Here is a 24,519-nt window from a genome sequence, read left to right as displayed (position 1 = left end):
TCATTTTGTTTATTTTTGCTAAATTAATTAAGAGGGTTAAAAATTTCAATTCCAATAGTTTTATTAATAATTTAATCATTGAATTAAAATATTATTTATTGCTTGTTATTTATTATTTATTATCTGTTATTTATTATTTATTATTTATTATTTATTATTTATTATTTATTATTTATTATTTATTATTTATTATTTATTATTTATTATTTATTATTTATTATTTATTATTTATTATTTATTATTTATTATTTATTATTTATTATTTATTATTTATTATTTATTATTTATTATTTATTATTTATTATTTATTATTTATTATTTATTATTTATTATTTATTATTTATTATTTATTATTTATTATTTATTGTTTATTATTTATTATTTATTATTTATTATTTATTATATAATAATTTATTATTTATTTATTATTTATTATTTATTATTTATTACCTATTATTTATTATTTATCATCTATTATTTTTTTTTATTTATTATTGATTGTACATTTCAAATTTTGATTATTTCATTAGGTTTAGCAAAGTTTGTTATATTTAATGTTATTAATTTTATCAATTATATTACAGCTAAAACCCGATTTTATTAGACACAGATTTTGTCTAGCCCCGATTTTATCAGCTTTCGATCCGATTCTGTCAGCTACCCATGAAAATCTGTTTGATGGGCTCTGGCAGGAGAACTCCATTCGTAAGCATAATTTTCTTATTCCAAAGTTGCGAAATTCACATAAGAGAAAAGATGCACAATATGCATAATAGACGTTAATTCTAAATCATCAGCAAGGGTTATGAGGCTATGTCCAGTTACTAAAGGAGAATATTTTAACAGTTTCGGTTTTCACTGTATTTCGTTTCCACAATTTTGTAGTTGTATTATTTTGTAAATTTTATTAATTTCATTACATTTTAAATTTTTATTCAATTAATATTTACTTTGTTTTGATAATTAAATCAAATTTTTAAATTTTATTGATTTCTGTATTTTATAAATTTTACTCATTTTATTCATTTTTGATCACATTAATAATGACATCATTTCTTTCTACAACTTCATCATTTTATTATATTCGTAATGTTTGATTTTTTTCAATTTCGTAATTTTTTTTTTATTTTGAATCATTAATTCTCGACAAAAGACAACTATCAAAATTCACTTTGGTTGGAAATCCGGACAAACTGTTACTCGTCTACCACAGATATTGGTAGTAAACAAAAGAGAAAAGTTTTCTCTTTCATTAGATGCTGTGTACTGTGTTGGGCCATTAACGGTTTATCCGGAATTTTCTTTCAAAGAGAATTTTGACAGTTGGCTTTTTTACGCTCTAATCATATGTTTGTCGAGAATTTTATTTTTCATTACTTTATAATTTAATTTAATTTTTTCTTCCTTAAATTTTATAAATTTTAACGATTTAACGATTACTGTGAGTTAATATCCCAGTTAGCACTGAGCTCTATCACGGTACTGATGGCAAATGCACTAAACCAGTGGTTTTCAACCGGTGCTGAATTCACCCCCAGGGGTAAATTAGACGATTGCAGGGGGTGAATTACGCGGGATAAGTTTTAACTTGTTATCATAACATTCCCGTCGGACATTTGTCTTAATATATTGTTTCAATGTATGAAGAATTCAGATGCCTACTGAGAGTGCCTAGAGACAGGTTTCTAATTGAAGATTTACGGTTCTCATCCAACTGAAAATCATTTTTTTCTAACAGGTTAATGATGTAAGAAATTTACAGAACGGGGTACATCATGGGGATCAATATTCGGAAAGCGGTACATGGGACGAAAAAGGTGGAAAACCACTGCACTAAACAAATGAGAGTGGAGCGGTAAACCATGCTTATATTGAGTTCCCATTCTCACTCCAATAAATTGGTAATAGTAAGACGACGCTCCCGCGAATCTCTCATTCAAGGTATTTTTGACCAAGAAAACGTATATTATAGTCGCCTAATTTTCGTTTTTGGAATAAAATTCACCAAATTAAAATTTTCGATTACAAGTTACTGTGAAAGTTTTTAGCATGATAAATCCTATAATAAAAACCTTATTTTTTGAGCTTTCTGTCTTGGGCCTTTCATCCCATAAGTTCCTCGTTCATGAATGGTTCCAAATTAACGTAGTACCTATCTTATTCCTGTGAAGCTGAATCATTCCACTTCCTATCCCGTATATTTGTGTTCTAAATCCCGCACTTCAAATGATTCATTAAAAAATCAAGTGAATAGCAAAGGTCCCACGATACTGCTTCGTGGAGCTTATGTATTTGAAAATGCATTCTAACAACATAGTTGGATGAGCTGTGAATTCCAAATCGACTCGAAATCTACTTTTCGCTGGGTTTCTAACAAATCTGTTTCCTCCGTAAATACTCCAAGGATAATATGTATAATTTCACATTATTTTCTTCTATTTCTGGTGTATTGTTATTCACAAAATAGATACTTTCAAACTAAAACAAACAAAACGAACGCTCCCTTATCCGTATACAAAATGCAAAAAGGCAAAGGCGACGAATATATTCTGTGGCGAATGACAGCCTCTATTTTGTATTTTTCGCTCAACTCCTTACAATTTTTTTAGCTTTGATTTTGAATGATGACAGCAACTGACACGTCTGACTGATCGTCAAAAGAAACGGTATCTTTAATGCATGCATATATGTATGTAGTATTGTAGTATAACACTCCTTTGAACCCCCAGCTGAACGGTACTTCGCCTTCATTATCTAGAAAAATTTATGCTTCTTTAAGCTTATATTTCAATTAAATTATTTCCCACTGTGTTAGTTTAACGGAGTCGGTGGGTCTATATGAATGTCTATCGTTCCGATGTAAATAGATATGTACCTGTATGTACGTGTGTACGAAATATCAAATATTATCTTAACCAAATCGAGTTTGTATGCAAATTTGTCTAAATCATGAAAAGGCATTTTTTTTAATTTCGAAAATATTTAAGTACATCTTTTGTCAAGGCTAATTCCAGCAACAAGAATTCACAGATTTGCATTCCCTTTCGTCAGTAAAAAGTCACGCGTCCTATCATTATCTACTATTCCTACGAATAAAGCTTCATCGTGCTACGTCCGAAACCCCTTTTTCTCTCGCTATCTCACCTTTCAAGAAGCACACCATCCTCCCAACAAACACACGCTGTCAGCGCACCCCTGCTGATGGTTGACTGGCTGGCGCACAACCGGAAGCTACCTGTTAGCACTGTGAATCCTTCCGTTTTCCATCGCGCATTTTAACAAAGGAAAATACCTGTTAGAAGACCCCCCAGGTAAAGTATAGTTCCCAGCAGCTTCTTTCTGATGTAAATCCGACGACGACCGAAGGTGAAAGCATAATTCACTGTTACCCCTTCCCCCCTGATGCTGGTGCCCTGTTGTTGCGATTCTTCATATGTGATGTTTGCACATTCCACTTTCCACATACGGGGAGATGAGAAGCGCTAGTGGAGCATCGTAACCTCAATCACGATCCCGTCCCGTCCCTCATATTCCTAAAACTCTTACAAACACCCACAAACGCGCACGGAAAAGGACGTGGATTTTTATTACTATTGCTATTGCCATATTACATTTATTATTGTTGACCCCCTTTTTTCTTGCTCCTCTCAGTTCGGCGCTTTCAGTTCGATGCGAGCTGTTCGCGAGAATAATAGAGTAGTGAAAAACCCTTTTATCCGCTTTACCCCGTACTGCCGCCACCAACATTTCGCCTGCACGGCTGCACTGCACGGAAGTGCTTCCGGCTTCCGCCAAGGGGGGCGGAGGTTGAATTTTTGCAAATGTAAACGCTAGCAAGCGATGATAAAAGGATTGGGAATCAATAATTTACAAAAGAGTTGGAATCTTCTTTCGATCCATATTTCGCTAGTTTTTTTTGAACATCTTTTCTTCTGTCGACGACGACGACGAGGACGGTTACGACGATGGAGAAATTTGTCTTCGATCACCGTCGAACCGAAGGGCTACGAGAACGTAAGGGCTTTTCTAATAGGATTAAAAGTTTGTTTTGTTCGGCGGTGCTGTGGTTACGTGCCAAAGGATGGGATTTTCCGGGGGGAAATCTGCTTTTGAACGGTTTCCACTTGAAGAAAGATTCGGAATAAACTGATTAAACTAAAAATGGTTGGTTTGTGTTTGCGGACTTGGGTTCTGAGAGGTAATGCTACTTATAGCAACTTAATAGATCTTGATCAGATTGTTCATTCTAATTGTTATAACGTTCGGAAACGACGCAGGCTAAAACCACAAACAATTTAGTTCTGGATGCTTTTGTAATGATGCGAGCAAAACTTGGTTTAATTAGTTGAATCGAATTTTTAACGTAAATAAGAATTATTTATTTGATAGAGCAAAACCTAAAAAAAACATTCATAAACATGGCGGAGCCGTTACCGATGCATTTTTTTGGGCTGGTAAAATTTTTTGAGGTAATGGAGAACATGGATGTCGTTGACATATATTGGAAAGATTGGGCTCTCCAAGTGGCTTCCTTGTGTCGCCCTGGTTTTTCATTCTTTTTGAGGATGTTTTGTAGCATTACTTATCGAAACATAGTCTTCACCATTAAAAATTGTGAGCTAAGTGGGTGTTCTTGATTACCAGCAAGTTTATAATCTTATAGAGCAGTCTTGTAATCCTTCACGGCTCTAACCAATTTATGTAAAATTTTAAATAAAAGTTGTTTTACAACAATACTGCGTAGTTAGGGGATCAATTTGGTTTCGCCAAGGTGCAGAAAATACTGTTTTATTTGCTGAAGATATTTTACCTCTTATCATAACCCGTTCATTCGTTCAAGCTTTATTATAAATCACGATATAATACCTCAAATGTTTAGACAAGCCCGATAATCGATATCCAATTCATTTTAATATTCCGTAGTTTTGTTAACAGGGACAGTCCAATATAAAACCATTCTCTAACGTCGCAGTATTGCGCCTGGTAACTAATAGGCAATAAAATGCAGTCTTATATCAGCTTTATATCTGCATATGGGATAGTCTTTAAGAGGTAATAAACACTGTATGATTTAATACTGATATAATCCTAGAAAAGGTGAAATATTGTGCCATTACAGTGCAAGAGATTGACAGCCCGAGTTCTGCACTACTAATGCTATTATGAAGCAACAATGCAGAATAGTCAAATTTTAACGTCTGTTATCCCCACTCATACTATTAGACAGCGTTATTGGTTTTTATTTTATTTCCGTGTGAATTGTACAAAGAATGCTTAATTAGAATACTGTTTAGTAATTGGCCCTTTTCTAGTGATATGTGGAGTATATTTTTAATAATACTTCACAAAAATTACATTTAGTATGTCTCGAACAAAGATATCGTCATTCACGGCAAGGGTAAGATATTTCGGGAATGTTCCAATATAATAAATTCAGTCGAAACGTGGGTCGGGCTGTTGATAAATTGATTGCCTTATGCTCAGCACTCCTGGGTTCGATTCCCAACCCTGGACAATTGTATGGCCGAAATGGGCTTTGCCTCATAATCTACAGTGAAAATTCATCGCATAATTTGAGGAAGCTCAGATATCCACTTGAGAGGCACTGAATCAATGGAATACTTAAGCAGTGCATATCTGCATATTAGACCTCTCCACATTTTGAAAAAGTTTTGAAATATACATCAGTCAGCTCAGATTTTTGTTCTAGGTGTACCAAAACCAAGAAAAAATACTACTACCAAATTTTCTATTGCGATTAGAGCTATATTCACCTGTTAAAACATGTTAAGATATGTCTAAGGAACAACCTTTGACGACATGTGGGCATGTAGGGTCTACTGAATCAGAGTGTAAGTGATCTTCCTATGAAAACATAGCAAAAACACGATTTTTGATTGGAGACACCTCTAAATCATGTCCAAATTAAGCCATTTTTGGCGAAAGTTCTTAAATTCACACCTAAAACAAAAATTTGAGCTAACCGATGTTTATTTCAAAACTTTTTTTTTCAAAATGTGGAAAGGTCTGCTGCATATACTCGATAGAGAAAATCGCCCAACATTTGCACGGTCTGGCAGGGGAGAGCTGTTTGATGTAACTCTATGCTCTGACAGTATTGGACATGAGGTTGCAAACTTACTCATCCGAACGAGTTCGAATTTTCGTTATTTGGCCATAATTACTTCATCTTTGATCATTTAAACGTCTCCGTTTTAATTTAAACGTTCGTAGATTTGGACTTACGATAAGTTAAGAACGGAGACGGCACTCCGTTCTTAACTTATCGTAAGTCCAAATCTACGAACTGGAACCTCTTGGAAGTACCACGTGACTTAGCTGGGGTTTTGAACTTGAAGAAAGAACAAATCTCAAAGCATGCCCTACTATGTTCAATTCGCTAAAACTCGTTTGCATCATTCATTCAAACAGCCGAGCTGCTCAATAATTTTCCATTCATTTTCAATTTCATTTACCCTATGAATATCTCTCTACTAGGGTATTGACTAGGTTTTTCAAGCAAAACTACTCTGAACATACTTCTTACTGTTCATGTAAGCTTGAAAATGCAAAACATGTCAACATTTAACCCAAACTGACCTTTACAGAGCAGATGATAACTTTGGTTGGTGAATGAAAAAGCATCAATTTGAAATGAAGACGTACGGTTTAGCCATGAAAATCCCGCCAACTTGAAAGTGAATGATTAAGGGAGGCTTTGAATTTTAATCGTGGTTGGGGTTGAATTGAACTGAAAGTTGGCAATTGAAAATGAAAACTCGCATCACTGAGCAGCATACAAGAGGCTGGTTCGCTTCGAGTCATGCGTGTTTCTAGAAAAACGGGTGCGCGACGGTAGCCATAAATATGTCAGATAGGGATGGGCGGACCCGTACACAGAGGCATTTACGCGCATTCCACGAGGAACGGAAAATCCAACAATAACATCCGGCCTTATAGAACATATTACCTTCCCGGTCTGGATAGCGCATTTTATTTGCAGATGATACGTTTATTTCGCTCTATCCCACGATTCGCTACCCTTACCCAAGGCACTCCATGCGCTCAGACAACGCTGTGAACGTATAAAACTCAAAATTTCACGTGTGAATTTTGTCAAGTGCAATCTAATCGCAACAAGCAGCGAATGCAAATGTTATGGAAAACAAATCTCTACAGTATAATGGATAAAATACTCATTACTAGAAAATCAAAGATCGATATCTCACTCGAAATCAACAGTTTTTTTTCATTCGACAAACCCCCAAAGATCACAAATATCTCGAAAGAACTAATCTGTTGGAACAAAAAGTTACTCTGACTTTCTTGTTTCAAACACGCATACGCGAGCAGCCCCTAAAAACCCAACTACCATATGGCTTCCTCTTTTCCAGTGGTTTCCCTTCGCAGCACAACACGATTATCCACGTTCGTCGACCGCCCGAATACACTATCACGACACAAAGTTTCTCCATACAGCTTTGAGACAAGATATGTCTCCTAACGAAAAAATGGATAAATTTCCAACCCTTCCTCCACCACAATACCACCCGCAGCATGCGCGGGGGCTTGCGGGATATAGGTAAGGCCATTTCGATTTAGCTTCTGCACTTACACAGCTTACAGCATCAGAACAGAGGGTGAAGAGAAGGTGGTAAAACTCTATTCAGGTGTGCTTGCGAGGTTCAAGCCGGGGCCGGATTTAAGTAAGGGTTCATAGTAGGGTGCATTTTTTTTTCTTGCCTGTATGTATGCTATAGAATGCTTTTTCTGTGGGAAAAACGGGAATTCTGAGTGCTGTGCGGTCGCTATTCAGCCTTCGGCTGATGGAGATTGCAAATTGAATTTCTCAAAAGCACAATTTCTTTACCAGTAATAGACTGCAAAGAAAAAGATTTGGATTATATGCATCCTGATATTTTCCATACATGTAAGTGGGAAGTCAACTGATTTCGAAAGAAGGATGATCGATGACAGAGCGACGAATCGATTTCTGATGGCAATTTTCTCTTTCTGTTTAGCAAATTGACTATCTTCTAAACCACATAGCCGCAATGACTGTCACTGCAATACATTTACTATCGGCACATTTGCTTCGAACTCTATCAATTTGAATGAACAACTCGACACCGGAAACTGGCACCCCCAGACGAATTCGATCTCATCGCAGCATAAATTCTTCCCATTTATAAAATCTCGTACGTCTAAAACCTGCGGAGAAAAGGTAAAATTTCTGAAAGGAATAAAAAATCTCTCCAACTATAATATTTAAATTTGTTCCATCGATTCACCCGGCCCTTTTGCAACCCTTTTTTTGTTAAACCCCCATACAAGGGGAAACAGAACAAAAAACCCATTCGCTTCACTTACTTAAATCCTCACTATTCATACTTTTATCCACCCCGACTGGGAGTCTTCTCGACGATGGCCACACGTGGAATATGGTGCTGCTGCAGTTCCCGTCAGGCAGTACAATTTCCATAATCTCTTCACCGGCACAGCCATCGTATCAACTTGATCGGTGGGACACGGAGAGATATTGGGGTTGATGATTTCAGAGAAAAATAATAACTGAGCTTAGTGGGAAATATTTTAGCGCAATCGAACAAAAACATTTTTCCACGAAAGTTGTTTGAGGAAAACATTCTAACTTAGATGAAAATGCAAAAAAAAAGTTTAAAAAACAATAATTTTTCGTTTCGAACCAGTTTTTTCTTGAATATTTCCATCTGACAGGAGACGTGCATGTGCATATGCTAGCCCTCCTCACTATCCAATTTTTCCGAGGATTTTTTCCTTCCCCAATCTGATCTGACGGGTGAAAAGTATTCGTTCGTGTGGTTTTCCACCATCCAAAGCCATCGTGTCGCGGTTGCCCATTCCAAGGTAGGTAGTAAAAAAAATCCCAGAACACCATGCACCAACTATCCAACCGATGAAGCATCAGGGAAACTAGTGTGCATCAAGGTAGGCGAAAATTCATATAAATTGTTTCGATCTAGATTGTGGAATTTATTGGTTTAATTTGTGCTTGCTGTGGCAAGGATCAGGGCACAATAGAGACCCCATCGCACGTCGGCACGCTCGCTGACTGGCTGAACGGTTGTTGCATGATTTCCCCTGTGCTCTCCGGTTTGGTTAGTGATTGTTTTGCACTCAGCTCGGTACGATGAGTGGAAACAGTTTTGATGTAGTTTTATTCTTCTTTACACTCGCTCGGCTTGAATTCATTACGGTAATCTAAACTGTTGGCGGGTTGAGTGCTGTATAATTGAGGTAAATTCGTTGGTAATATGATTCTTTGAACTTATACCATGCTCAGATATGCAGTGCTAACACGAATTTAATAGCAGTAATAACAACGGCGTACTTTAGCACATGGCATCACTCTGGGGCCTTTGGTATTTTCGTAGTATAATAATGATATGCCATGGTATTTCCGCTCGACTAAAAACACTGGACTAACACGTGACGCGCGAAATGGTGCGATTGCTCATGATAGTAAGAAGATAACATTTTTGTTCGATGACAACATCGATAGTATGTGACACTGTACGTTTAATATTTCTTCTAAATTTCTACCAGAAGCCTTGAAATTCTACTTTATTATTTTCATCCAAATTTTCCCAATAACTACAAAATAGATCGATGATATTTTTCTAGAGTGTTATGGAGCTTAATAATACAAACAACTTCCTACAACATACCACATCTATATATACGATATTTAGGAAGTTACTTTGAAAAAAGTGCTTAAGAGGTCATCCATAAACAACGATCTCTAACTTAGAAATTATTAACCCTTAAAAACGCAAACCATTTTTTTTTTAATTTTCCGAAAATTGTCTCACTGCTTTAATAAGTTCCTAAGATAATTGTGAGATAGTTTTCGCAATGTTGTTTTAAAACAACATTGCGAATTTCCTGCTATTTGCTATTCTTCTACAGTCAAAAATATTTTCTTTTACTTAATCAACTAGTTCTATGGAATTTATTTTTTATCAGGTCTTACTAATTCCTCGTGTACTCACAATTAAATTTTGTTTTGAAATTTGAAATGTTTTTCACAACATAATTTTGAATTTTGCAGGTTAGTTTGGACACAAATTTTAGGAATTCAGCAAAAAAAAACAAATTTGCAAGCTATGGCGGCAGTATTATAGGGGCTAGGATAAATTCACAACAAGTTTTTTCATGTTTGAATAGGCAAATTTGAAAGCTCGTCATCTCATTAACACACAAAAAATAATTAATCGTTGAAAAAATGTATTAAAATAAATAAACATTCTCAAACAGCTTGAGTTCTCTCATTTAAAAACTGGAATCAGATCCAACTAGGCTTTATGCATAAATAGTGAAACATTTTAATATTTTCTTCTAGACATGTATTATGAAGCGATATAGACAGAATAGCTCATGTTCAAAAGAAGGAAAATATCCTCACAATGTTTAGATTAAATAAATAGAATTGATTTTGATAAATGAATCATATTCGATACTAATTTGATCGTATCTATGAATATACACTAAGGTTTCTTTTCACACGTTTGTGTTCGGTTTTTTACACGGCTTCTTTTACACGGTTTTCGCAATTAGCACGGTTTTTGCGCGAATTTTTTGCATGAATCTCGCAGATAACCCCGTCCTGTTGAATCCAAAAGGCTTGAAAGATTTCTGGAAAAGTGGAAATGGCAGATCCTTACGAGCCGCACTGCAGCAACATATGTACTAATTATCGGAATTGTTCCTCTTGAAATTCAAGATGGTGATTTCCGGTTTAGTGAAGCTCTTTAATCCAAAAAATATGGACATTTTCGGAACGGGCTTGACGAGTAGACACCAAATAGCGATACCTGACACCAATTTGAAAACCAATATTCAGAACAAGCTTGACGAGTAGATGCAAAATATCGATGCCTGACGCCATTTTGTGCACCAAGATGTCGACCTCCGCTTTGGCGGAATACTTTAAAAGCCAATCAATATTAGTATTTCCGGAGCGGGCTTTATGAGTAGCTACCAGAGGTTGGTATCTGGTGCCTTTTTGTACACCAAGCCGGAATAAGCCTGTGGAGCAGGTGTCGTAGGCTAATTCTCTTGGGTTCAAACACCATACAACCCCATAGAAATATCATGAATATGGTCCGTATCTAATTTCACTTTTTTTTCGTGGGTTGATCTCCTTTCAAACACTATCAAAACACCATGCAGTGGGGGTAAATTTGGACCATGAGCATGTGGGAAATTATGGGCTTTTCTTTCGCTCGACTAGCTGCTTTAACGATCAAACCGTCTAGCGTTCTAGATATGGGTCGTGGAGGATAGGTGTCTTCATCAAAGCATCTTGAAAGGAAATGAGCTTTATTTTGACTACTTAGATTTTGATCTAGATAAGTAGAAACTGATCTAGATAAGTTCTATCTTTTGACGGGGTCGTCCTATTAAAAATCTTACTTTGGTAAAGTTGCTTGTTTAGATATTTTTAACACATGCTGCAAAGACACTTAAATTCAATAAATTATGTAGGTTGCGCTACATGACATTTAAAAAAAGCTCGAGATAATAGATTGAGTTTTTTATTTAAAAACCTTTGGAAAAATTTATTTTATTGCTGAGCTATCGAAAATGTGCAATTATAAAATAGGTTGAAAAGGGTGACAAATGTTATTATGACATTTCACCGGTATTTTTATCATAAATCTTTAAAAATATGTTCCTTAAGAATTTTAATAATTCACTCAGCGGAAAATGGAGGCAGCTAGAATTTTGTTCACTAATCGATACCTTGAACTTTATAACCATGAAAAAAAGTGGGCCGTTTTGTCATTTATTAAATTCTTTAAAGAACATTTTTTCAATCTCAATTATGAAAACACCCGTGAAACACCATGATAAAATTAATCACTTTTTGCAACCTAGTATATTTTTGTACATTTTTGATGATCCGGCAATAAAACATTATTTTGTGTCAAATATAAGAAAACAAACAACTTTACCGAAGAAAGTTTTCTGATAGGATGCCCCTGTCAAAAGCTTATCTAGATCAAAACCATAGTTGCTCAAATTATGCCCATTTCCATCCAAGATATTTGGCTGAAGACATTAGGATACATACCCAGGGCACTAGAGTTTTTGTTCGTCGAAAGTAGCATCCTGGCCCACTGTGTGCCGTTTTGAAATTCAAAATGGCTACTTCTAGTATAGCGGAATTCTTTATAGGCCCAACAATGTGGCTATTTTTGAAACAGACTGAATGAGTAGATGTCGTAGACAATTGTTAAATCCAAGATGACGTCTTACGGTTTAGCAAAATTCTCTATAATGAATTTTTGGAATATGTGTGATGAATGGATGCCGGACGTCAATATCTAACCCCAATAATATATGTATTTTCGGTAAAATTTTCTGTGCCATTTAAGTCAATATATTCTGATTACTGATCCTCAGGTAACAGCGTAACCACCAAGCCCGTCCCACAGAAAATCCAGCAAAAAAACGCATGGTTCTCTGGCATGTTCTCGTCAAGCCCATTTCGAAAATACAATTATTTTAAAAATGCGACCCGTAAGCAATCTCCCAGCTCCGTCTTATTCACTTTTCCTGAAATCTTCTAAGTCTCTTGCATTCAAAGGGACAAGAATTAGTACGGTTTTTACATGTGCGTATCCCTGGGTAAAAAAATCTTAGAGCATTTGACCAAACGGTATTCGGGCCAAATGACCTTTCAGTATGCAGTCTGAGGCTTAGACTGACAGTCATCATTTTTGGTATTTTTATCACGGACCATATCAACAGACTAATAGTATTCAGTATTTTTAACAAAATTTTACCTAGTGATTTTTTAAATAACTTGTTTGATGGCATCTGATTCAATTCGCATACCACGAAACTCCAAACAGCATACCTCAGCTGATGACTTTAAAATTCCCCTATGCTCGACATATAAAGGTTTTCCGCCGCAGGGTAGCACTCTACGGCCTTCCCAGTACAATTTGTTTGTAAAGGTTACTGACAAAGCGAAAAATAACAGTAAATTGCGTGATTTCGTGCGTGATTCGCATCATATTTCACAGAACCATACTGTAGGATTAACTTGTCGCAATTCCACATCACAAAACGAAAAAAAATCTTGCATAGCGAAAACAAACTCCCTGAAATTCATCATCATCATCCTCATCACCCACAATTTAGACAGCTTTTCCCCCAACTACTTTATATTTTTCCTAATCACTGTAATCCCGCAGAACGCAGCCCAACTGCTCCCGCAGGACGCCCCGTTCCGTGAGGATCTCATTTGGTCGGTCGAACGAGGACATTTCTCGCAATAATATACGAATTTCTTTTACCGAGTTCCACATCCATCCTCGCGCGCACAGCAGCTGGCAGCCCGTATAACTGGACTGACTTTAAGGTGTGGTGTTCGGGTGGGTGGGTCAGAGCGGTGCCTACGTATGCGAGAATCAAAATTTGACATTTGACTGACAGGTCGGTCGGTGGCAGCTGCGGTACGCATTTGTTTGTTAGTTGTTCTTTTGGCGCTCGCGTCCGCGTTCCCAAGGAACAAAAGACATATTTTTTCGGCTGATACCGAACCACAAACTGTCAGCTGTCAAACCGTAACCGCTATTGCTGCTGATGCTGCTACTGTTGATGCTATTGTAAAAGTTCATACGCCAATCATTCAGCTTGTTTGCATACCAACAATCATTCAATTCCTAGATGGGGAATAATATTAAAAAACGGTATCTTGAGGGTTGAAGCCATTAGGAAACGGAAAATCTTAACAGCTAAACAGAGTTGTTCAATTCGAAACAAAACAAATGATAAGAGAAACGATTGTTATTTGATTTTTTAGGGGAGCGAAAATAACGAAAATAAGGTAAGCAGCGCAAAGTCAAATTGTTTGATTGTATATTTTTAATCACTTGGAAAGTTGGAAAAGAAGAATGAAACGAACGGAAGAGCGATCGTTGTTTATCTATATTTTTTCTCGTTGGTTGATTGATTGATCGGTTGAAGAAAAGTTAACAAAAGTGATGAAAACACTAACACACAAATAAATGGGTTACAGGAAAAAACAGTGAAAATTTGAAAATAAAATCCAAGATCAAACAAAGTTGCACTTATTTCTGTTTTTCAATTCGTAGGTAGGTTTACTTCAATTTGGAAATTTTTGCGGAAAATTGGAAAGTTTGAAAATGGAACTAAAAAATCAAACAACAGTGTAACACTATTCGTTTTGGAAGTCACAAAGTTTTTTTTACTTCTATCGGACTAAAAACATGACCTAACACAGCAAAAGAAAACATTATCCAGATAAAGTTACAAACTGAAACATGGAAAATAATAATAACATATGTGTGTGCGGACATACCAAAGAGGGTAAATAGAGCATCAGGCGTGACCATCTACAGAAGAGAAGAAAAATAGAGAAAAATCAGTTAGCAGATGAGAAAATTTCGGTTCTTTTGTTTTTGTTTTTGGATGGATGGAAGGGGGGGGGTGGTTTTTTTCTTCTACTGTCTCGCAGACTTTGAGGAGTGGTTAAAGTTCTTTCTCGTTAGATTGTTTTAGACCAGTTTGTCTCGTGATTAATAGGCGCATTTTGTTTAGTAAAAAACATAAAAATGCAATAGATAATTTCTATTGAGATGGATAGACGGTGGGCGTAGAAAGAAGTGGAGAGAGAAAAACTGCACTGCTGAGAAAAATTAGTCTGCTTGTTTCTTCAAAACTACAGTCGCTGATACGGATTACGTAGTAACGATTTTATACCAGATTTTCTTCATTAGTTACGTCTTTTGCCGGAGTAAAACTGGGGATAAAAAAGCCTAAAATTATGCAATCAGTTGTCAGGCAAATTCGTTTTGGCTCGGGCCTTCACAAAGTTCTGGATTGAAATCGCCCAACCTTATGCAATCAGCATTGTAAATCACGTTATTTTCAAATCGTTCCTTCATGAGCACTTTTTACTACAGTCGATTCAATGGAAACTTACAAAATTATTTTCTACTGTGTAGTCTGTCGCGAGAGGATATCACTAATCAGAACACTAGAAGAGGTGTCGGAGAACGAGAATTTTTCATTAAGATAGGTGTCCAGAAAAAGATAAAGGATCTGTGCAATAGGGTAGTAGAAAGAACTGAGGTAATAGATTTACCATCACCTGGACCAGGCAGAGAAAAGGGTGAGCAGGGAAACGAACGAAAAAAGCATAATCGTATAAATTTAATGAATTTTTAAGTGAGAGAAAATAAAACCATCCCTCGGCGGAAGCAATTCCGGGCGAGTAGGGGTTGTGCTTTCCGATCCCTCCCAGTCTACCAACCAACAGCAAGCGAAGCATTCGTGGGTGGAAAAGGTTTGTCAAAAAATAATAAAAATAAATGATAATGAGATGAAGCGAGTGAGTTTTGCTTTTGGCTGGCTGCTGGAACTTTTGCTGGCTGCTGCCGTCGCTACTGATATCATTGGTGTGAGTGATGGTGATAGGGCAAAAGAATTTCCACAGTTGGCACAAGTTGACAGGGGAAATTGCTAGGGGGAAAACAGAAGGATTTGGACAATTTGAACAATTGAATGAGCGTGACTGTAAGCAGATTTTCCAGTGGGGTTGTTATCGCTGATGTCACTCCCAGGTTCAGAAATATTTTCAAATGGCATGACGTGAGAAGAGGCGTTTCTAGCGAAACAATAATCCGACTGTAAGGGGGAGCTTTGATTCCAGTGGAAACACTTAAAAACAATCATTACTCTCAAATTTGACATTTTATACCACTTTTCTTCGAACTGGTATAAACTAGTATAACTGGTATAAACTGGTAGAATCGATATCAGCCCTCAACAAATCTCGCGCGATGTCATTGGAGCCAATAACTCCCCCTTTAAACCGATTTAATTTTCATCTCAGCTCATTTAAAAGAATAAAAATAGCTCCAAGTCTGTTCGCATTCCCGTTGGTTGGTAGCTCAATCTACAACTTACTGCTGATACTCATTTGCTTGTAATAATACCGCTTATTGTGTTGTTGTAATTTAATTTTGGTAATGAAAATTATCATCGCAACCCACAACCGGGTGTATAGCTGCCGGTTCACGAAGGTTTATGAAATGAGAGGGCCCGACCCAAAATAAGAAGAGCCTCTCCTCTGTGTACTGTTTAGTAAAAGAAAAAAACAGCACAGCGAGCGCTAAACAACCGGAGGACACAAAAAAAGCCACGATCGAGATATTTGCCTCCTTTGATGTCATTTAAATTACTTTCCCTCGGAGCATTCTTTGCGGGTTCCATGTTCCGCTGGTCGTTTTCAACGAGAAGTAGAGTTATTCTTGTGTATTACTTTTTTGTTCACCCCTAGACTGATGAAATTAGGTGGAAATTTCGATTGCTTTGAAGCCGCGAAGTATCCTGTTGCGAGAGCGGTAATCTCGGAACGAGACAGAATTCACGTACTTGACGCCTGGTTATCTTTCAGCTAGCTACGACAGTGTCACGTAAACCAGGAATCAATCCAATCAATTTCACGCCATTTTACTCTTCATCCATCACCTAGCTACAGGATGGTGAAAGGACGAATGTAGCGGAGCAGCGCGCAGAGCTGTTGTTCTCGCACCGAGTTCCGAGTTACCAAGAAGGAACAAACATCGCCCGAAACCGAATTTAAATCACTTTACAAACAAGTTTATCCTTCCCTCCTGCTTCTCTGACTTCAGTTCCAGAGTTTCGGAAGATAAAAACCCGGGCTCGCAGACACGCTACGAAGCTCGATAACGAAGAGCAAATAACGAGTTGCTACAATCTTCTCGCCGAACCGTTTTTATTCCGTTCTAGTCCTTTACAACTATCAGAAGATGGGGCAGAAGAAGCTGCAGCCAGCAGCCATCCAACTCAGTCAGCCAACTTACCCGCTTCGATTTTCTTCTTGGAAGGTGAAATCTGAGTTGTGTCTACTAGGAGCAAGGGGGGCGGCGGAGGGTGGAAAAAACTTATTCTGATTGCCGCAACTTGTGTTCTCGAACTCGGCGACCGAAAAATGGTGGGATAAATCACTCGACAAGTGTGTGAATTTTAAGCAAACAAACGACTGGGAGCGCTGGGAAGGTCGATTTTTCCTGTTGGCGAAATAGTTTGCTGATGGTGTAGCCACACAGCAGGAGTTTTTACTTTCTTCGGTAAGCGAAAGGAAGCGCAACAGATTGAGGCAACGGATTGGCCACCGCAACGAGGGGCTTGGCGATGGTTGTTTTCTATGGGGAAGGTAATGGTGTTCAGTCTTTTAGTGTGATTGATTTCTCGATGTTGAAGGTTTTTTTCGATCGAGAAACGTGCTTCCCATTTTCAATTTCGATATTCGTTTGGAAATTAAGTGCTGGGGTGAAATACAACTTTCAGACGGTGAATATTCTAGTCTTACTAGTGGTTGGATTGGTTCAGGGGTTAGTTGGACCAGTTAACACAAAATTATACCAGTTATACCAGTAATGGTATATTGTGCCAATTTAACCTGATCATACTTGTTTATACCAGATTATACCAGTTTATGCCTGTTCGATGTTTTCAGCTAAAATATCTTGTTTATTCAGCCGAAACGAAAGCAACCATAAAAGATTATTCCTGAAATTACGCATGGCCGCTTTTTGAGGCTTTCTCTGTTGAATCTTAAGGGACACCACCCATCCACAGCGACCAAATAATTGACTAGTCTACCTTCACACTACTTAAAGCCTTAGTACATTCCGTTGCGGAGCGTGACCTTCAGTTTGGACATACTTTGTAGCCGGTTACTATGTACAGGACAATTGCAGTACTACGGATCCTACTGACCACTAAGAATCCATCCTGGTTGATTTTCGTGCAAACGACGATTACGACTATCTTATAATACCAGCGCCTTACGCTCACAACTGTCAATCCCAGAACTTCTTATGGTCTTTCTGTACCTTTATATATCACGAATTGGATACACGCAATGCTTAGTAACCGACATTTGTGCTCGTCGTTAAGTCAAGTAGAGATAAGGAAACTGAGTGTCTGCGGATGTCCTCAATGTGGTGTGCTGTCACCACTTTTATGGAATCCCGTCGCCAATAGCTTGTTAAGGAAACTTGATGAGCTTGGGAATTTGCATCAACACACTGCTTTGATGTCCAGACCTTCGTATGGTCTTTTTGCATCTCTAGAACTCCTCTGGCGTTTCTAATACTGTGCTGAAATTTCCTGAAGTTCGTAAACAAGCACTATTGAAGCTCGAAGAAGTTTTCCAAAATTTACATACATAGATCACTGAGGTTTGTAGGACACTCTCTTAACATTTGAGATGATATGGAGGTCGTATAGCTAACAGGAATTTCCTGATATTCGTTAGACTTACTTTAAGTTTTTTGGGCTTTCTAAAAGTCCGGAACAGTATACTAAAGATCGAAACACTACCCTAAAGGTAGTCAAACTACACTGTATTTAAAAGAATTTTACTGAAATTCGAAAAACCTGCCAGGAGATTACGTCGAAAGTTAAAAAAAGGATTTTGACAGAAATACTCAAAATGCCCCTAAGATTGTAGGGTTTCTTAAGGCTCGTAGAACATCTCTAAACTTCAGATAAACATTCTCAGCTCGGGTATGGTTGATTTCTCGAAGCTCACAACCCATAAACCCCTCAAAAAGATATTTTCTGAATTCGGTACGACTTCAAGTTCGCAGAAATAGCCTCTCTGAAACTCATATGGTACTTCCGAAGCTGAACGGCTTACTAAAAGTTGATAGAAATACTGTAAAATTGGACAAAAAATCCATGAAAAGTGTAGGACTATTTTAAATGTTTAAGGATTTGTCTGAGATTGTTGGAAATTATCTTAGGTTTAGGAACATCCCTACGAATTTCTCTAAAAATGGAGTTATATTTTTAAGTTTGTAAGAATTCGTTTGAATTCGTAGACCGTTTCTGAAGCATCTTGCGTTCAAGAGTTCGTAGGGCGCCCCTGAAGCTTGCAGCATGCTATATATTTTAGTCTATTTTTTAACATCCCTAAAATACCCAAGACTTAGTCGAAATTTTAAAAAAATCGCTAAGCCTCGTAAAATTGTTCTGAGATGCATCGGATCGCTTTAAAGTCTATAGTACTTTTACTGAAGATCATGGGACATGCCCAAACTACGCAGAAGCTTCCTGAAATTTACAAAGTAAAAAAGGAAACTTTACCCTGTTCGCAAGTCTAGGTAGTCCGCAACATACGAGGAACCTGCCACTTAATCCAATATATTCAGATTCCTGATTTCCGACGCAGGATCGAGGCAAAATAATTCCCAATCGAGGTTATGTAATAACTAGATTACCTCGTTAGTACAATCAAGGTATATTTGTAAAATGTCCTATGTCTTAATTCGTTGAAATTGTCCTCCGACCGTCGCCTGAAGCTCTAAGACGATTACAACTGAATTGCTAAACGTTGTACCTTCAATGCACTGCGCAACTTCCGGAGACATAATAAGTTCTACAGAATCAACTATGGCTTCTGCGATGTTCCAACTTATTTTACGGACCCTGAAAATTTGATTTCGTCAAGTTACGGAACATAGCTGTAATATCCTATTCGCCAATTCTTGGTAAAGTTCAGATCTTGAGGCTCTACGGCTTTAACCAAGAAGTGCACGATGCCCCGAATTACCGGACGCGAAAATTTCCTTAGACAACTTCCAGGACTAGACCTCCTAAGAAAACCCCTTATACTGCTCCGTTCATCAACTGGTATAATAGCTTCACATCGTTTTTTGTGTTATTGAAGGGGATAATTTCCTTAAAATATTGGCTAAGTTGGCAAAAATACCAAAACCTTAAATTTCACAATCAGTTCCAATTTATGAAAGCGTACAGTATGCTTCAACTGGTATAAAAATGAGACCTATTCTCATAGTCACGTCGCCTGGTGACCTAGGGGAATTTTTTTTATAATCGCTAGACAATGTAACTATGTGGATAGAGCTACTAATATAATGGGTAAAAACCGTCAAATTTCACACTGAAAACTTTTAAGATTCACTTTTTACAAACTAGTATAATAGCTTTTTATATTACTTAAGAGTATAAGTTTACAGTAATACTCGCTAAGTTTGCAACGAATTAGATAACCTTAGATCTTTGTAATCGGGACGAATTTTTCCAAGAGGTTACAACATTATTCAACTGGTATAAACTGGTACAATAGTTGAAAATTGTCATATTGCCTTACTTTTAAACCTCTTAAAAATTTCAAGTTAGTCGGCTGGAGAAAACCGATTTGAGACTACTTTAATCAACTGGCATAAAACCATTTTATTTATAAAAGTGCATCAATTTTCGGAAACGCTTCCTAAGTTAGCGAAGCATTACTCATAGTAATCTTCACCATTAAAAAGCATGTATCAAGCTGGTATAAACTGGTATAATTCCCCAAAACCGACATATCCCATAATTTTTAATCCCGTCAAACGAACCCCGAATCAACACAACCAAAAAAGACCCCTCGGAAAATCCACCAGAGGGACATCAGCGGGGTTGAACACAAAGTTTCCATTCCCTAACAGAGCGCTAAGCGATTATCTACTCGCGGACCTGTGGCTGCTTCGTTCTTACCTCCTCGCAGCAGAAACAGAAGACTCGTGCCGCACGGCACCCCTACCACAAAAGCTGCTGCTGCTGCTGCGGTCTGTTATTGCAGCATAAATTATCTTTTCATATTTTTCCAGCAGCCCACACCCCACCACACGCCAGTTACGCTCGCTGTGTGGCTTTCAAGTGTGGAATCGTACGATTTACATAAACGATTCGCCTTCTCATCTGCGGGTAAACTTCTTTTCCCTCCTCTGCAATGGGCGGACGGACGGATGGACAGATGCACACGGGAGGTTTGATGTAGGGGTACTAAGAAAAAAATTGTCCATCTAGTAAGTTCTTTTACTTGGTCGGCGAGTCAGAAACAACAGAAGAGAAGCTCGGTTGTGATAATGGTGAGAAGGGGATTGGCGAGGGCGAAGGAGGAAAATTACAAAAGTTTGAAGTAAGGCAGAGAAAATGTTAAGAAATAATAAAACAGAAATGTTGAATGTGCGCTCGGTCGGTCGGTATTCCACTGGCTGGCAACACGGTGATAGACGGGGATGGGCCGCTGGCATGGAACCTACAAATAGACTGGACTGGTGTGGTTCAAAGAAAAGTTCGGACGAAACGCAATCATTTTGATTATTACTATGTACAAAGTATTTTTCGCAATTTTCGCTCCGGAGGCGGTTCCAACCGCGAGAACGAGTAGTGTGAGGCGGGGGGTGGTGGGGTAGGGCAGTAAAATGAAAGTGTCCCTTTTCTGTGAGAGCATGGAGATAAAGTAGATTGAAGTTGCAGGTTTTTTTTTCCGAATGTAGGCAAAATCAATACCGGAATTTTTAGTTTGGATAAAATGTTTCAACTTTGAATCTGAAACGTCTCTGGTGCTGGGCATGGAAGGTGGCAGCAAGCGGCCGGTGCTCAGGCCGTAATTACGAAAAACTGAGTCAGAGCAGCGTTCCAGTTCACGATAAATAGAAGAGAAAAAAAATCAACTAGGAGGAAAATTAAGGGCCGGCAATGCAAATTGCTTGCTATCATCTGTCGCTACGATTATATATGAGTACAGATGAAAAAGAAGGATAAACTAGATCGCAGAAAAAGCGGTGGAGGATAGTCGTGAATAGCACACTAGTGTGATGGAGGCAGGTGGCTGTGTGAGAGAGGCGCTGTATAGAGATAGATACAGTACAAGGTAGACACAATGCAAAATAGGCCCCTTTGGTGTGACCTCGGGGGAAAGGTGTTACATTACAACAGACTGTAATACAAAGTAAATGCGTAAAAAAACCAAACGGATGGGACAAAGTGAATCGAAAGAGTACGTCAGCACAATAACGTATAGAAGAGAACTATTCTGCAAGATTATGGGAAAAAAGTCGAGTCAACTGAAATAAAAAAACAAAGGGATTAATATAGAGCTTGTTTTGCCGGATAGGGAGAGAGAGAAAGAGATAGTGGCGAGAGAATATCAGTAAGTAAAAACTGAATTCGATACATGTAAAAAACCTGTTTGGGCAAGAGATAAGCTGCAGGGCTGCAGGAGATAGTCAGAGAGACAGAGCGAGAGAGATAGGGACAGTGGGATAGTTAACTAATGCTAAAGAAACTACGTATAATTACCTCCTCGTTGAGATTGGAGACGAGCAAAACGTTGGAGAGTCCTCGCAGTACAGCCGGGTTCGGTGTTCCGAGGGCGCCGTTGGAGGCCAGAGCGAAAGCGCCCAGGTTCGGCAGAGCGCCACCATAGGCGCTAGCGAGGGCCGGCGATCCTAGACCTAGACCAAAGGGTGGAATCACCCCGGGAGTCGCTAATCCATTCACTAGAAAATAGGGAGATTTGTCTAATTTGACTATTACACGGTAATTGTTCCGGGTTTCGACAACAACGAAACAACATCGAGCAGCCGGGCAGCCTTCTGGACTTACCTAATCGTTCCCTTGTGAGCTGGGGCCGTTGGCCTGCGGCCAACAGCAGCAAATCACCGGCCGATACGAGACCACCGGCACTGGCGATCACGTCGCTACCCGGTTCCCCGGACGGCAGTGTCGGGTTAGTGTAGTCCCGGGATTTGTCATTGTTGTACTTGACGTTCAGCGAGGTCAGCTTGCTGTTGTCGATGCGCAGTGTGCAGCAGCCGTTGTAGATGTTCTGACCGTCCAGTGTCTGTTTGGCGTGCTGTGCCGTCGGTGCATCCGGGTACTGGATTAGAGCCTGCGCAAACAAAGGGGTATTGATTAGCGTGCCGTTGATTGTTGACTAATTCACAGTGTCAATGCTTCCATAGGTATACTTGAATAGTACCCAGAAATTCGCCACTTCCAAATCCACGACTCACCTGGAACGAATTATTCTTGGTGAAGGTGACAATCTTGAGCACCTTGCCGAACCGTTGGAATATCTGGTAGAGAATATCCAACGAGACCGGGTACAGCAGCGATTCCACAATGACCCGCAGCACCGTGTTCGGACCACCCTGGGATGCACCGGTCGATCCGGTTGAGTTGCTATTGGCATGTTCCAAAGCCAACGGCAGTGGAGATCCCGTCGGCGACTGGGTTAGGTCCTGTGACTGCAGTGACATGTTCTGTCGGAAGAGAAAAACAAACCGTTATTATTCAAGGAAAGAGTTCAGTAATGAGACATTGATCGACTTACCGCCGCCGAATGGTTCTGATCGGTCTTCAGCTCCCGGTGGTTGCTGAACTGCACGTACACGGTCCTGCCGCGGACGATCGGTGGGGTTGCGGTGAACATGGTAACCATGCTGGTGGCTGCACTCTCGTCGGCCATCTCGAGGAAGGCCTGATTCTTGCCCTTGAGCACCAGCACGTTGGTCACGCGGCCAAATGGAACGCCAAGATGCATCACGTCCACCTCGCTGGATTCGGTCGGGATGTTGCGGATGTGAACCACACGGGATGGTTTCGCTGCAAAATATAAAAAAGGATTGGTTATTGATTAAAGTGCGTGCATTATTCAAACGGTACATAATTTGGGCCATTCGATGTTATGGGGTTTTATTTTCGCAGAAATAACTCGAGTAGGGATTTCGAGCCGTTTCTGTAATCCAATGATGGAGCCAATTTTTGATGGCTGTCTGCCATTCATGTAAATGAAAGCCAGATGCAGATACAACGGGCGAGTGAGAGATCAGTATCAAACAGCATAATAAATGCGTGGAAAAAAGTGGGGTAGAGGGTGGAATCGTTTTTCACGTTTATTTGAATCCGTTCGCTCCGTTGGTTTTACGGTGGACTATTTCGGGTTTCCGCGCGGGAGAGCTTACCAGTTTGTGATGCGCGGTATGAGTGAGGGAAGGGATTTATTTTCGATTTTCCTATACAAATTATAAATGTATACATTTAATGCTATGGATGCTAGCAACAAAAAATCATCGATGGTAGAGAAATTATGAATGATCAATTTTTAATTGCCTTTAATTGTTTTAATTGGTCGGTTTGCTTTTTGCAAGCATCGGAAGGGATTCTCTGAGTGCTGCTCGCTACATAAATTAACTCGATAAGCAAAATATGTTGGCTTCGGTTGAAGTTTATTCGGAAAGTCTCGTCACCTGGCGAGGGCTATTTATAATGACTATGACCAATAAAAAAATGGCTTCCGATGGTATAATAGTGATTTAACTTAATAGCCGTTTCGCATAATTCTGTACAATAAACGGTTCATTTGACATAATTTTGAATAGGATGTTTTCCAATGGCATCTAATTTTCAAATTGGTCTAAGGTTGATGGCATTAACAAGCATTGGCATAATGCTACTACTCATTTGACGTAATGGCCATTTGACATAATGGCCATTCAGCCAAATATTGAATCCTTATAATCTAAAAAAATTTATTTAAATTAAACATTATAATGACAGCTCATGTTTAAAAGAAGGAACAACTTTTATAGTAAGGATTTATATTTTCTGATACTGCTT

At 38.5% G+C, this 24,519-nt stretch overlaps 1 protein-coding gene across 3 annotated transcripts in view; it reads right to left on the bottom strand.

The window, feature by feature from the left end:
• Positions 1-23,522, bottom strand: part of LOC131676809 (polypyrimidine tract-binding protein 1) — a 48,509-nt gene extending 24,987 nt beyond the window's left edge. Inside the window, exons 1-5 of one of the 3 annotated variants that reach the window (XM_058956134.1) lie at positions 23,234-23,522; positions 22,914-23,162; positions 22,504-22,789; positions 22,198-22,427; positions 14,375-14,408 (exon numbers count right to left, since the gene is read on the bottom strand). In XM_058956134.1, the coding sequence (XP_058812117.1) occupies positions 14,375-14,408; positions 22,198-22,427; positions 22,504-22,789; positions 22,914-23,162; positions 23,234-23,443 (1,009 nt within the window). In that variant the 5' untranslated portion in view covers positions 23,444-23,522. The remainder of the gene's footprint in view (positions 1-14,374; positions 14,409-22,197; positions 22,428-22,503; positions 22,790-22,913; positions 23,163-23,233) is intronic. The other 2 variants (XM_058956135.1, XM_058956136.1) reach the window with 2 other exon arrangements.
• Between the last annotated feature and the right edge of the window lie 997 nt (positions 23,523-24,519).

Source organism: Topomyia yanbarensis, chromosome 1 (assembly GCF_030247195.1).
Source record: "Topomyia yanbarensis strain Yona2022 chromosome 1, ASM3024719v1, whole genome shotgun sequence".
NCBI classification, from domain to species: domain Eukaryota; kingdom Metazoa; phylum Arthropoda; class Insecta; order Diptera; family Culicidae; genus Topomyia; species Topomyia yanbarensis.
Note: the sequence above shows the minus strand (reverse complement) of the source record. Positions and strands in the feature narration are given on the sequence as shown.